General features: G+C 35.9%; 2 protein-coding genes across 5 annotated transcripts in view; one reads left to right on the forward strand and one right to left on the reverse strand.

Moving 5' to 3' along the window:
- shtn1 (shootin 1) overlaps positions 1-1,099 on the forward strand; it is a 28,616-nt gene extending 27,517 nt beyond the window's left edge. The window contains exon 17 of one of the 2 annotated variants that reach the window (XM_052580488.1): positions 280-1,099. The gene's annotated coding sequence lies outside the window, so the exon portion shown is untranslated. The remainder of the gene's footprint in view (positions 1-279) is intronic. The other variant, XM_052580490.1, reaches the window with a different exon arrangement.
- Positions 641-13,553, reverse strand: eno4 (enolase 4). 3 transcript variants are annotated; one of them, XM_052580487.1, is made up of 13 exons: positions 13,494-13,553; positions 9,352-9,480; positions 7,737-7,936; positions 7,483-7,631; positions 6,477-6,646; positions 4,407-4,535; positions 4,176-4,247; positions 2,279-2,437; positions 2,020-2,145; positions 1,735-1,927; positions 1,498-1,550; positions 864-981; positions 641-784 (listed from the first exon to the last, which is right to left on the reverse strand). In XM_052580487.1, exons 1-13 carry the CDS (start codon positions 13,509-13,511, stop codon positions 696-698), a joined length of 1,605 nt encoding a protein of 534 aa, XP_052436447.1. In that variant the 5' UTR covers positions 13,512-13,553; the 3' UTR covers positions 641-695. The 3 variants fall into 3 exon arrangements, with proteins under 3 accessions (XP_052436447.1, XP_052436445.1, XP_052436446.1); XM_052580485.1 differs by lacking the exon at positions 13,494-13,553 and adding an exon at positions 9,726-13,406; XM_052580486.1 differs by lacking the exon at positions 13,494-13,553 and adding an exon at positions 9,726-13,405 and having other exon boundaries at positions 1,498-1,544.
- Between the last annotated feature and the right edge of the window lie 1,871 nt (positions 13,554-15,424).

A 15,424-nucleotide genomic window follows, 5' to 3' on the forward strand; every position in this document is an offset into this window, starting at 1 on the left:
GTATATTTGTAGCAATAGCCAACAATACATTGTATGGGTCAAAATGATAGATTTTTCTTTTATGCTAAAAATAATTATGATATTAAGTAAAGATCATGTTAGTAATTTTGTAAATTACCTGCTGTGAATATCAATACTTAATTGTTATGTATTGCTAAGAGCGTCATTTGGACAATTTAAAAGATGATTTTCTCAATATTTAGATTTTTTTGCACTCTCAATATATATAGTATAGTAAATGTATTTATATTGTAAATAATGTAAATTTTTCTCTTACAGGTAAATTTGGAGCACATGGAAAGAAAAGTCTTCAGGAAGGAAGTCTTCACACACACACACAATGAACTTAATTTTGGGGACAATCACACAAAATAATTATATAGTGGGCAAAACTATTTGGAAATGTTCACTGTGACTTATGTGAAAAATATTAAAATGCATTAAAAATTGTGGGTGGGGATTATATAAAAACAAGTTTATTTTTATTTAATGTTTTTAATGTATATTACCCTCTATAAGCACCAAAGCATATCACATAGAAATATGGTGCATGAGTCAGTTAACATGTTTACAGTCTTGCACTAAAAATATATTTTGATGTAAACTGTAATTAATATGCATTTTGGTGTCATGGAGTCAGGTCAGACATCCCTACTGTGATAATGTCAGGCAGACAGACAGGAGATGAAGTCACATCAAGTAGAGATGGTCACAGAGTCACAGCCGCTTCCGGAGTTAAGTGTTTCAGAAAGATCTGACAGAGGCTGTTTTTTTTCTCTAGCACCTGAAAAACACAAAAGTACTATACATTGTTTTCTTATTATGCTACTAAAAGTACTAGTCATTATGTGAGAGAACCATACCCAGGATCCCCTCCTGCTCCAGTTCCTCTTCTATCGCCAACAGACGATTGTATTTGTCCATTCGCTCTCCTCCTCTCAACCCACCCAGTTTGAGAAAGGACACGCCTGACCCTACAGCCTTTAAAACACATACGGTGAGGTCCACAAGAAATAAACTGCCACTCAAAATAGAATTAAACCTGAAACGTGTTTGGATTTTAAAAAATGTCAAACAAATTAAAAGAAGAAATATTTAAGATTCTCCATTATAGGTCACTTAACGTGACTTATGACGTGTTAATGTTTTTTTTTTTTTGCACCTTTTCAAATTTTCCTATTAATAATATAATTTGTAAAGAAAAAGTTTCTACAAAATTAGAAAAATTATTGCTCAGTTCTTTGGACTCAATCATATATTTGGATTGTGTTCAGCAACCCATATAATTTACAGTATGATAAAATGTAATTTCATGGGCTGCATCAGTTGTTTGGCATTTTCACTGGCACATATTCAACTAAATAATCTGATTTCACTATTTATTTTTGTATTTCTATTAAAAGACTTGATCGGAGACTACATGCCACTGATAAAATAACCCCCCCCCCCCCCCCCCCCAAAAAAAAGAAGAAAAAGAATGAATTGTGGTCAACTCACCAGGTCAACAATTGATGCATCACCACTGCCTGCAGCCAGCATTGTCTCTGCATCTCAGTTTACAAAGGGAAGAGTTACATTCTTGCATACATACATTATACATACATACATTGTATTTAGACTTGGAAGTTATGCTTCTGCAAATTACTGTCAAAAAGACTATGCCAGAACACACATTGAGCTCCTAGATTTGAGTAAAGTACTCTTTCATCCTGTTTGCTCATGTTAGGAGCCTACCTTTCTGCTCTGCTATGCTTCGTATAAGGTCAGAGATGGTCATATCACTGTGGTGCCTAATAATGACTCTGGTGACTCCAGGTGGGAGGGGTTTCACTTCACTCCAGCGAGGACAGAGATTGGAAGCAGCATCTGCAATCAGGCAGCATGACTGACCAATCACTGAAGCCAGTCTGTCCCACTGATCTACATCCTAAACTCAGAGACACGCTGTCAGTTCAACCAGATGAGCTGCATGACACTTTATAACAATAAATAGGGATTAAATACATGCTTTAATTTCACCTCTTTCCTGAAAGGATCAATGAGGAATGTGATGGCAGGATATTTATTAATCAGACCCTCGTATATGTCCACCAATTCATCATGGGATTTGTGACAGCCAGACATCACCTCATATTTCCCCCTTGACTAGAAGACCGCAAGAGAAACATTTAAAATGGTCACAGTAGATTATTTAAACTTTAATTTTAAACATTTGCAGTACTTGTTTTGGGTGAATGTGAGAATAATAATGTCCCTGTTTTGTCTTCCCATCACTCACATAGTCCATCAGGCTGTGTGCTGCACAGTTTATAGCCAAGCGCAGGTCTGAACCCAGAGGCAATGCCAGGTTAGCACATGCCTCTGTGATCAAATCAAGAGCCTGTTCGGGACGTTCAAACCCCACCTGTAATGCCCCATCTTCTGTTAAGCATATAGGCTGAGAAACAGAAAGAACAGGTGAGTGATAGAGGAATATCATATATTATACACTAATATACTGGCAACATATGGCAAAACGTAAATGGTTCTGAAAAGATTTACACCGTATACTAGCTTGCTACCATTACCTACATTTTTATTTGAATATTAATTGTTTATGTATTTCTTTACCATTCAAAAAATTGGAGCTTGTACGATTGGGGGCTATTTTTTAAAATAGCTTCTTTTTTTGAAAGTAGTCTCTTATGCTTATTTAAAAATACAGTAAAAACGCAATATTACTATAATTTGAAATTACTGTTTTTAATTTATTTAAATATGCAATTTATTCCTGTGATGGAAGAGCAGAATTTTTAGCAATCTTTAGCCATTATTCCAGTCTTCAGTGTCAAATGATATTTTAGAGAGCTGATTTGGTGCTAAAGAAACGTGCACCATTGTGGCGAATGTTATAATTTGTTATATATGCTGTTTCCTTTTATAATTTTCAGTCATTGATTTACACACATTTATCATTATTCACTAATGTACTTTGTGAAAAACATAAACCATGTATAGGCACTAAAGCATATTTCACAGGATTGTGATGGATGAGACAGTTTACATGTTTAGAGCCTTAAACTCAAAATATATATTTTGATGTGAATTATAATTACTATCAATTTTAATGTAATGAAAATAGGTCAGAGCTATACCTGTATTGAGGCCTGTTTATTTTATTTAGAAGTGAATTATTTCGAAAAGATTATTTTTTTATTAATTTTAATTGTAATTAATATGAACAATGTTCGGAACAGTTTAATATTTTTGTGAAAACTGATACATTATCTTCAGGATTATTTGATGTATAGAGAGTTCAAAAGAACAGTATTCATTTGAAATATAAATATTTTTTAACATAATTTTGATATTTTGATTAATGCATCTGTACTGAAAAAATATGCAAACTTTTATTTTAATATAAAGTATTCAAATTTTACAAACAGCAGATTCCTGAATGGAAATGTAGCTTTTACTCTTTTAAATATAGCCAAAATTAATTTGCATATCACTGTGTAACAGCAGAAACCATACATATACTTTTTTTTAATGTCAGACATTTTAAAAAACCAAAGAGGGGCAGTAAACATGGCCATAACCCCTATCTCTGAAAAGTTCAGGATCTCCTCTTCTACAGGGTATATCCAATGTATTTATGGTTTTAGAGAAGTTGATGAAAAGCAAATGACATCAATTGCTGGATCCCAAGAGGTTATACCAGACAATTGTATGTTTGTGTCTTCACTGGGAGATGATATCCTATTGATAAGGCAGAATTCAGTTCCATCTGTAAATCAAACTCATCTAAACAAGCTCAGATGAAAACCAGAGTAGGTTAGAACTAAACCAAATTGGGCACCCCTACCCTATGTTATAAAGGTCTTTACCGAGGCTATAACATTAGTGCTCTGAGGTGCCCACAATGCACAGTGCACCAGTAATAGCCTCCCATCTAAACATAAATATATATTTATTGTGTGACATGCTGTTAAGTGGTTCAATCGCCATTCATAAGCCCTGCACGTGATTGAGGCCTGTTTATTTCATTCAGATGGTGATGTGCGGATAATTACCCCATCAAAGCATCACAAAAATCCACACGTAATTTGTGTGCTGCTTTATGCTTTTGTGTGAGCTGGAGCATAGAACGTTATGTCTCTTTGTCAAAGAGTCAAACCCTAGGAGAGCATCCTTACCCCAGCTTTATACGCAGATCCATTCAAAACTCTCTTCATTTCACACTGCAGCTCAAAGCCCATGCCAATGACCTGCAAGGCCAACACACACACACACACACACACACACACACTAAAGATAAGCGGCATGGACACTGGAGTGAGAGCAGTCAGCAAAGCATTAACACTTCTGTGCTGAACACAGCCTACTTTACTAAAAGAGTGTTTGTTTGTGTTTAAGTGTGTTTATACTTCTCTGACTCTTTGTGATGAGCTGGGCATGAGGATGACCTCCTCCAGCAGGTTGAGTTTACCCACAGAGTTCTTTCCACAGCTCAGAATTGTAATCATGGGCACAGGCAGGTGCATCTCACTCAGAGCCTAAAGCGGTTCACAGCAAATGAGATAGAGGATACAATATTTTTTCATCGGTATAGTGTTCAGATTATAAGTCATCTCCTGTAATGCAGTTCTTCAAGTATGTAAGTTAATTTGATGATTAGCAGGCATGATGTATATCTGTGTATTTACATACACTTTAAAAGTTTGTTTCTTCATTGGAACAGATCTTTGAGAAGTTTAGCATTGCATCACGTGTTCACTTATGGATCCTCTGCAGTCAATGGGTGCCATCAGAATGAGATAAAAACATCCCAGTAATCCACATGTAGTTCACTCTTTTAGTACAAAGATGTGTGTTCATTAATTTATGGACTGGAGACTTCTGGATTATTGTGATGTTTTTATCAGCTGTTTGGACTCTCATTCTGATGGCACCCATTCACTGTAGAGGATACGTTGGTGAGCAAATAATGTAATGATACATTTTTTCAAATCCCTTCCAATGAAAAAACAAAATAACCTTCATCTTGGATGGTTAATTTTCTTTAATAACTTTTTTAACAAGGGCACATTCAATTTATCAAAAGTGACAGTAGACATTTAGAATGTTACAACAAAATATATTTCAAATAAGTATTGTTCATTTGAATTTTTCTGTAAATCAAAGAATCCTGGAAAAACTGCAGAACAAATGAATGCATGTTTAAGCAGCACAAATTTCAACATTGATGATGATAATAACAATAAACGTTTCATAAGCACTAAATAAGCATATCAGAATGAAACTGAACGATCAAGACTAGAATAATTTGGCTTTGCTGTCACATGAACAAATTACATTTTAAAATAGAAAACAGTTATTTTAAATTGTAATAATATGTCACAACAGTACTGGTTTACCTCTATATTTGATTAAATATAGGTGCATCTCAACAAATTAGAATATGGGTGACGTGCTAATCAACTCAAAACACCTGCAAAGGTTTCCTGAGCCTTCAAAATGGGCTCTCAGTTTAGTTCACTAGGCTACACAATCATGGGGAAGACTGCTGATCTGACAGTTGTCCAGAAGACAATCATTGACACCCTTCAAAAAGAGAGTAAGTCACAAACATTCATTGCCAAAGAAGCTGGCTGTTCACAGAAGATCATAGCCCAAGCTGCTTGAAGTCCTTTGTGAAGTTTCCACAGTCTGTGATGATTTGGGTTGCCATGTCATCTGCTGGTGTTGGTCCATTGTGTTTTTTGAAAACCAAATGCACTGCACCCTTTTACCAAGAAATTTTGGAGCACTTCATGCTTCCTTCTGCTGACCAGCTTTTTGAAGATGCTGATTTAATTTTCCAGCAGGATTTGGCTGGATTTCCAATGCTGGCAAAAGCACCAAAAGTTGGTTAAATGACCATGGTGTTGGTGTCCCTGACTGGCCAGCAAACTCACCAGAATAGAGAATCTATGGGCTATTGTCAAGAGGAAAATGAGAAACAAGAGACCAAAAAATGCAGATGAGCTGAAGGCCACTGTCAAAGAAACCGGGGCTTCCATACCACCTTAGCAGTGCCACAAACTGATCACCTCCATGCCACGCTGAATTGAGGCAGTAATTAAAGTAAAAAGAGCCCCTACCAAGTATTTAGTACATGTACAGTAAATGAACATACTTTCCAGAAGGCCAACAATTCACTAAAAATTTTTTTTTTTTTAATTGGTCTTATGAAGTATTCTAATTTGTTGAGATTTGTTGAGTTAAATGTGAACCAAAATCATCAAAATGAAAAAAATCAAAGACTTAAACTACTTTAGTCTGTGTGCATTGAATTTATTTAATACACAAGTTTCACAATTTGAGTTGAATTACTGAAATAAATGAATTTTCCATGACATTCTAATTTATTAAGATGCACCTGTAAATGCAGCCTTTGTGAGCATAAAAGTGAGCATAAAATCTTACCATACACTAATTTATGAACAGTAGTGTACCTGCGGGACTCTGACTGATGTGATATGTCGATATAAGGGTTCTCCTAAAAGTATGGCAGCAGTTTTTGCCACAGCCAAAGAAACCACACCCACCGCCGTAGCCCCTGGCAGCTGAGGCAAAGGGGTTTCTGCAGGAGGGAGGAGCTTCTCTGTGCTGTTTCCTTTTTTACCTGAATACAAAAACAGTGATGGTAGAAAGAAGTGCAGGGCATGGAGAGGTCATTGAAGGATCTGCAGTTTAAAGTGTACTGTATTATCTTATATCACCTGAATCTTAAAGGAAAGCTAAAGAATCAAAGTTTTTCGTTCCTGATTATTTCTCTAGCAAAAATGTCTAATAATGGTGGGGTTACAGAGATTAAGTGAGAAGTATTTATCTGAGCGTGCAATGTCAACATTGCAGGCCACCACAAGAGAAGACCCACTCCATGTAATATAAAACAGCTTTTTCTAGGCCACTGATATGACTGAAGGTCATCATTTGAAACTGATTTTTCCAAAGTACTATTCAATTCTGTAGGGGTAAAAGGTTTTTAAAAGTAGAAAAGGTTACCTAGGGCACCTTTAAATCTGTACACCTTTGATTTCTCTAAGATTTCAAGAAAGGCTGCATTCAATGAAAAGGTGAAAACAGAGTCACCGTCACAAAGAATCATACACATGTGTTTCAGTACAAGCTGCTAATGTATCTGAGAGCAGCTCCCAGTAGGCTTTCTATGAAACAGAGAAGCGTGGAGTCCTTCAGACTGCTTTAACAACAGCTCTCAGATCAGTGAGATGACAGGAGATTGGCTGGAATCCTGTTTTTGAATCCCACAGGTTTTTTTTTTTTTTACTTGCTGCACTAAGATGAGTTGTTGTCCTCCTGTGGCATCCTCACTTAACCTGACGCTGATCCCTCTACTATTCTGATGTATTTGTTGTGTGACCTCAAATAATATGTAACATCAGATGATGTAGCAGCTAAATACCCTTTAAAAAAAAATTAAATTTTAAGCTCCTTTACCTTTATCACTTCCTTTCTTGTCTTTGGTAGGTGCAGGTATGGGAGTGGCCTGGGGCGGAGCTTCAGATACTGATTCAATCCTCAGCTCATCCTCCTTATCTATGTTAAGACTGTCCTTGTGCTCCAGGTAACGTGCCATGAAGAAATCACTTCAGGGAAAAGACACAACCTCAGTCATGCCTGTGTGTTTCAAAGCATGGTTATCATAGCAACCTTCATGTTCTTTGAGTGAGGCTTGTGTTTTTTGTGATCACCTGAGTAGTTTGTCTACACTGGTTTGATCAGTGGGGTTGAAGCCTTGCAGCATTGGACTGAGATGCTCTCTGATCCACTTTAGAGCCGCTGTGATAGACAGACGTTGCTGGTTGCTGTTAGTAAATTCTTCCCCTGACTCTGCCACACCATCCTCCTCCAGACCATCACTAGGGCCACTCATCATTGCACTGCACACCACCTGTGATTTACACAAAAAGCCATTAAAAATCTGCCATCATAATGAATTCTTCTGTATTGTATTTGGAAAATCTGATATATTTATTCAATTATTTTTGTAGGCTTGTTCAATTATTGTTCAGATTTAATTCAATTAAATCCGCTGACTAAACTATTTGAAATAAAATATGCACTTATTATTTTAATATTTTTATACTGTTATAGAATTCATTAATATTTTGAATTAGCTTTTTTATGTTATATAATTTTTATTCAGTTTTAGATAATTTAGTAATTTTAGTCATTTAACTTAAACCTTAAAATTTCAGGTAGTTACCAAGGCAAAATATATAATTTTCATTTTTAAACTTTTTTTATTGTTAGAAAAATAAAAAAGAAGTAAAATAATTTCCAGGGGCCAAATATTGCAATGGAATATAATAAAAACACATATTTGCACACACACACACTGCATGAAATTTAATCTTAAGCTTTTTAAAAATTATATACAGTTGTTTCATCTAAAATGAATGAATCAAGAGGCTCATGGTCGGGAATATAAGCCATTTCAAAATTCAAGACTGAAAAGACCAAGGTCTGAATATAACAATCTGTACATGAACTGTTGGCCCTGGTGAGGCTGTGTGCTGGAGTTCAACACTTGATCTTTGTGTTTCAATGTCAAAATGTGTGGATATCACATTGAAAAAAATGCATTTATTGCACCATAAGGAGAGCAGCAAATATTATCTGCAAAGATGAATGTGTTTATGTTGGACTAACAAGGATCTAATATCAGAAGGTTTCTCTGAAAAGTGTGACATTAGGTTCCATCACTGCCCATACACTAATATGAAATCTCAGCTCCCCCATCTCACGCCTACAGTCGGTCTGTTCCCTGTCCCAATGTATTACTGTCATAATCTCTAAATGTGCCAAACTAAAACAGCAGCACTCAACTGCAATATGGCCACCATCCCAGCAGGCATTATGCTTACTTAGCAAACATAAACAGAGTGATAGAGAGAAGGCAAAACAGATGGAGAATGAGAGTCAGAGAGTGATCTGATGCTCATGAGTCACGTGCGTCACACTACAAACACACACACGATCCTACTCTAATTGTTCTGTGTTGTCTGTGTTTGAATGTGTATGTGTATGTGGACATCCTGTGACCTAAATTCACCATGTCACTACAAATTTCTCCTGCAAACTGTCCAGCATGGTGCAAATGGCACAAGGTGAAAGGTTACAGGGCGACCAGCTTCCAGTTGCTCATAACCATCAAAACAGAGACACTTAAATCTGATATCCACCTTGCTGCCTACAAAAATCAACGTTAATTTCATTATTTTAGGCCTACTTACAGTACACCTAAATGGGAAAAATTAATAGCTGTTCTGAAATGTAGGAAACGTGGATGATTTCAGAATATACCTTTTCCTCATTTCTGATGATGCAGTAGACTTGGGTCTGAATTGCTGTCAGTCCTCTTCCGTCAAACACCTCTCTTCCAATGATTTTGCTAATCACAGGAGTATCGGAGAGCCTGGAAAAATAGTTTGCCTGAAAAAGAGCAGCAGGAAGTTATTGATTTCAATTCATTACGTTTGTCTGTAATTATGGGGATCTGACCTAACATATATCAATAGGCTACTGGCTTCATTCTGGTGAAATAACATGTAACGTTAACGTTAAACCGAGCAAGAAGCGATGGAAGAATTATTATTTATAATGTTACAGCAGGTGTAATTATAATTATAATATAAAGTGTTTATAGCTTTAATATATAAAAAGGGTATGTTTGTTACCAGATAACCATAGATATCATCCGGCTTCTGCCAAAACATCTCGTTCAGGACGTTTTCTATCTTCTGCGGGACCCCGTTGGACCTGTAATACTCTGCGGCTTTGTTCTTCAAGTCGTAAAACTCCTGGTCCTCTTTTGATACTTTGCTATGGCTCAAGAATGCTTTATATGACATGTTTGTTTGGTTTATGGTAGAGCTTCCACATTTGTTTACAGTCCTCCGCTGTCTTGTGAGCGTCCTCGCAGGCTTTGTTGATGATCTGCGGTTGCTCGGCAACTTCAGACGAAACACCGCGAGAATTGAGTCTGCGTTTCTCTTTCGCAGCGCATTTAATTGGAACAAGTTCAATATCTGTTTTAACGCTGTTGTGGCCTTCATAAATCTAACAGGACTCTTCATTCATCTTGACGTAAAACGCGGAATATTTCGGGACCTCTTGTTCCTTTGACAAGCCTTAAATAATTTAATAATAATTCTGATTACGTATTGTCAGATTTAGCCTATTTAAGAAGAAAAAAATAACTTTACACACACTCGCAAATGTACTGAAAATTGAGTAAAGAAATAGCACAATAACATTTACAATTAATATAGACTGAAATAGTTTTAGCTATAAAAGCATGTGAAGTGAATTTACATATATATTTCATAAAAAAAACATGATCCAACATATTTTAACATGTTGATCAAAATATTTGGCTACCTTATGATTTGGTTCTCGGTTTCAGGTTGTTAGTTAAGAGCTTTATGGACCAGTGGATTTAATACTTTCTGACGTTAATCTTACACTCGCTGCCCATGTGATATCTGATAATGGCAATGCAAGGATTTTCAGTGTTCGAGAAAACCTCCTTTTTTTAAGTTAAAAATGTTGTCAGAAGTGCAGCTAGGCCTAGCTATACAACAGTTATGTTACGTCTCTGTAAAGTAGACGGAAGTTCACGAAACACCTGAATGGTTGTATCATACATGTTAAATAAATAAATAAAAATTAAACGAAGAATGCAATAGGCTAAATAATCCGAGAAATATCGCTGCGGTCATATCATTTTCGTTCTGAGTAAACAAAATTATATTCATCCACTTAATGAAGAAAATAAATTTGGTCAATCAGCCTAGTTTAAAAATAGAAAAAAACTAATAATAATAACTTAATTTTAATATTAATATTATTTGTCGATAATAATAATAGGCCTAATAATGTAGTCTGTTATTTAGGCTATTATTATTTGTAGAAATGCTATAAAGTGTGGATCTCCGCGGTTGCTGCTGCGTAACCCACCAAGACTGCTATAATAATGCATTAGGCCTAAATATAAAATTATTTAACATATCTAATCTATTGCATGATTCCACATTAATTATCATGCTAAGTGCCCAAGTGCAAGAGTTGTTGGCATTCAAGGGTATTATTTGTTTGCCTGTCTGGATAGAAAGAATAGGCCGGAAGGGCGCCAATGACCACTGTAATATTAACCGAGGCTTTCATTTTATATAAAAGTCAATATGTGTCAACAATCTGCCTTATAGTCTGTTAAAATTAGTATTAATTGCAAGTTAATGTGTTTGTTGATTTTCAATCCCTTAAATTTAAAAAAAAACTGATGAAACTGAAGTTAAGGTATTTTTAAAATAGTTCAGATTATTTAAATGTTTTGGAACATTTTTGTAAATTACAGATTTTGTTCACAGTATAAGAGTAAGCCAAAATGGAAATAAACATTTGTTTTAGCTCATTTTCAAAGATTACTCTGTGATGTTCATGGAACTAAAGCGTTTAGCTAATTCTCTTTATATTTGCGCAGTTTAGCAAACTCCAATAGCCTTTTAGTATTAAAAATAGGCCTACTATTTTATTTTTTAAATGTATAATTTAATTCTAATTTCATACACTTTTTTCCAAATTTATATATTTATAGTTTCTAAAATGACATTTAGCTGTGGGTGCTTGGGCTCTTTAAAATGATTTAAACATTTTCCGTGCATTGCTAATGATTACTCTAATTAGGCTAAGCGCATATAGAATGTTTGGAATATATTTGGAATGTTTTGATTTAAGAGTTCAAAGAGTGTTTTATTTAAAAATTAATTTCCCAGCACACACAGGCTATCAGATCTTTTTTGTCCCCGTTGTTTACTGTTTTAGTTAGCAGTTAATTTTTTTCTGTGCTCATTGCCGTATTAATAAACCGTGTTCTGCCATATACTTTCTCTATACCATTTTAAATATACAGTAATTCAATCCAGGGTGAGTCGAATAACTGATTAAACAAGAGTGGCAGTGGCAGCAGTGACAGTGGCATTTTTTTTAGCATATGATAGCTTAGCCTATATGTTACGAGCAAACGTGAGAATTAATTTACATTATTTGTAGCTATTTATTTAGTTATTCATTCATTCATTCATTCATTTGTTCATTTTACGTTAGGGAATTTTCTCCCAAGTTTATAAACTAGTATTCGTTTCCAAATACATTATTTTATGTTCTGCAAATTACCTTTTGTTGCTGTTAGCTTAGTAAGCCAGAGGAAACGACTAGTTTATGGTTTTGATTTTTTCCCTGTAGCCTAAATGCATTAGGCTCTAGTATTCTTATGTTTGGTTATTAAAAGAGATTGTGGGCGGAAAATAACTACATCTTAACATAATCTTACTGTTAAACTACACTTAGAGTAGGATATTATTTGCATTGAACAATCTGGAGTATAAACATTCCGTTTCTTCCTTTTCAAAACGCCTGTGTGACTGTATGGCACGCGCTTCTGCTCGCGACTAAATTTAGGTTCACGCGGAGGTCAGTCGCTCCAGGACAGGAAGTCATCGAGAGGGCACCAGCGTCACTGACGTCACGGACTAGAGCACGTTTCATTGGCTTTTTGCTGCGCTTGGTTGGGTCGTGCAGATGGGGCAGAGACACAAACATTATCTGACACAACGAAATATGCTTGCTTAAACATGAACCGAGCCACCATCGCATTTCCGCATGGAACAAAAGCAGTATGATTTTAGAAGAACAGGATATTGCATTTAGATTTTCAGCGTATCGCTAGGCTACAGAGGATTGCAAAGGGAAAAACAGTAAACATTCACACAGAAATCAGTTAGGATTCAGTCCAGTGACGTGGTTAAGTTGCGTTCTCTAATGCAGTGCACACGGGAATGCGTCTCACATCTGATGATGAACAAGGGGGGAAACAATTGCTCTGTATTACGTGACATAGGCCTAGGTAAACTTCACTCATCATTAAGTTTAACAAAAAAAAATGATGTGGTCCTTGGAACATCGTGTTCAAATACATTTCTTGATCTAAAATCCATTTAATCAGATATCTGAGCATATAGCCTATATATCCATTGGACTTTGCGGTCACCTCTCGAGTTCAAGTGATCATGCCTGTATGTTACTGTCGCCACCAGCCGGCCGCGTCTGCGTACTCTCAAATTCAATCTACACAGTCTTTCTGTTTACAAAATATGTATATTCTTTTCATATACAATCCCGTCTAAGAGAACAAACATAGGCTGTTGACTACGAGTCACAAATTTTTGGTTAATTACCAAACACTACAGAAAAAGAAAACATTTATTTAATTGACGTTGCAGTAATTTATTAGATTTACAGCGTACTATGAAGCGTTATGTTCTATATAGGCTAAAATTTCTAATTAACAATTTGACTATAAGGCAAAACATAAGACTATACATAGGCTATGTAAATCAATATTTATTCAACTACTTTTATTTTATTAAGAATGTTTATTGACTTACATTTCGGAGAGGATACATCCATAGACACTTCCTTTAGGACAACCCGAACGTACAGTAACCTGTGTGATAGACAAACCAACCCCATATTTCCAGCTCTACTTACTGCATAAGAGTGTCATTAAAAGCACAAAGAGGCATTAGTAACCAACTGAAGAGAATCGTTATACCCTGCTTAACTGTGTCTAAAACACCCTGTTTAAACAGACCTGTGCCTGTCTTGGGGCGACCGTTGGGCCCTGTGAAGGAGTCCAGGTTTTCAAGAGTGTTAAGGCTGGATACATCCACATTGTCAAGACATGTGACTGCCAGTATGACAGACACTCCCAGATAGATTTGTTGTCTGTTTTGTTCTTCCTCGCAGGACTTCTTGGAGCCTCAAGCAATGTTATCACATCCGTTATATGTTCTAGCAAGAAAATTGAATGTTTTATGAATATTTATTCATGTCAGATACAGGCCAACCATTTTGAGCTTAGACACTTGTTGCTTTGTTATTCCTTAGGCTAAGGCTAATTGCGTTTTTGTCGTGCCGTCATAATACATTGTGACCTCATGCAAGGCATGCATCATGTGGATCATAACAAACACAGAAAATAATGCACTTTATGCCACGACCAGAGCTTTCGTCAAAAGCTAGATTTGCATTCAAACGTTTTAATTGCTTAACTAATGTTAAACAGCTTGCCAAGGGTCCCGCTGGGTCACGGGGTAAAAGGGCCATTTCTACCTAATTAGCGCGTCTTGTCCCATCCTTAAGCCAGATGCATCGCCTGATGCCCTGATTAATGCTTTCAGAGCCGCGCACTTGCCCGGTCATGTTTTCAAACTTTGCCAGGTGTCATCTGAATGAACATCAATAGCTTTTTTTCCCCAGTTTGTTTCATCCTGAATTTATACGACCAGGAGGACTCAATGCGCAATTCCTTGCCATTCACTAAAGATTTTGTTTATAACTTCAGAATTGCACTTGTTTGATTTGGTAATGCAGACCTACGCAAACCTATGTTTTACTGATAACTTTTTTGATTTTACGCGCTTAGCATGCGATTCTAAACGTCAAAAAAAAATCTATTTGTCTATAACTCAGTGTTTTATTCAAACGTAAAAAAGTTCCTGAGTAAAAATAAAAGAGTTGCCTATATTTATTACAGCTCGTACTAAAATAATTTTATTTGAAGAACATTGTGATTTTTATTTTATTTTATTTGTATGCACGCAATAGATAAGTTATAAATATTTTACAAGTAGACTACAGTATGAATTAATATGCAAATCTTAATAACATATTCTCTGTTCCGAAACATCACATGTGACTATATAAATTGTTTAAAACTCCCATATTACTAACTAGCTACTATTAAAAATGTATAGTATTTTAGGTTGGTTAAATATTGTGCAGCCTAGAATGCCGTTCATGCAGTGATCAAACATTGGGTGATAAATGAATACGGTTTCAAACAGACGAAAAATAACTTATTTTGTTGGTATGTATAAAAAGTGATTACAGACTTTATTTTAAATAACTTACTCTTCAGGTTAATACTGAGTTCTTGCCTTAATGAAACGATCTCGTTTAAGTCACTCTCGTAAGCCCACTAAAGAGGGTTCACGGACAGGTCGCGCGCATTGCTCTGATACCTGGGCCAAGAGAGAGAGAGACAGTTTTGTTGAATTATTCGATTCTGTCTTTGCCTGCTGCCATCTGCCAAATTCATAAGTAAGATCATACCCTTGACCTTCGCATGTACCCGTATGTGTATGCATTTTCTTCCTGGGAAAATAAGACAAGTGTTATTTAACCCTGCCGTGTGCACAATGAAGGCTGAGGACAAAAAGAAGCGCTGAAAGATGTAGGCTAGGCTATACGCAGAAATACAGAATCCTTCAAAGCATCTCTATTGCGTTGTGTTTTTATTAACTAAGAGTTAACT

This window comes from Carassius gibelio, chromosome B17, assembly GCF_023724105.1.
Source record: "Carassius gibelio isolate Cgi1373 ecotype wild population from Czech Republic chromosome B17, carGib1.2-hapl.c, whole genome shotgun sequence".
NCBI classification, from domain to species: Eukaryota; Metazoa; Chordata; class Actinopteri; order Cypriniformes; family Cyprinidae; genus Carassius; species Carassius gibelio.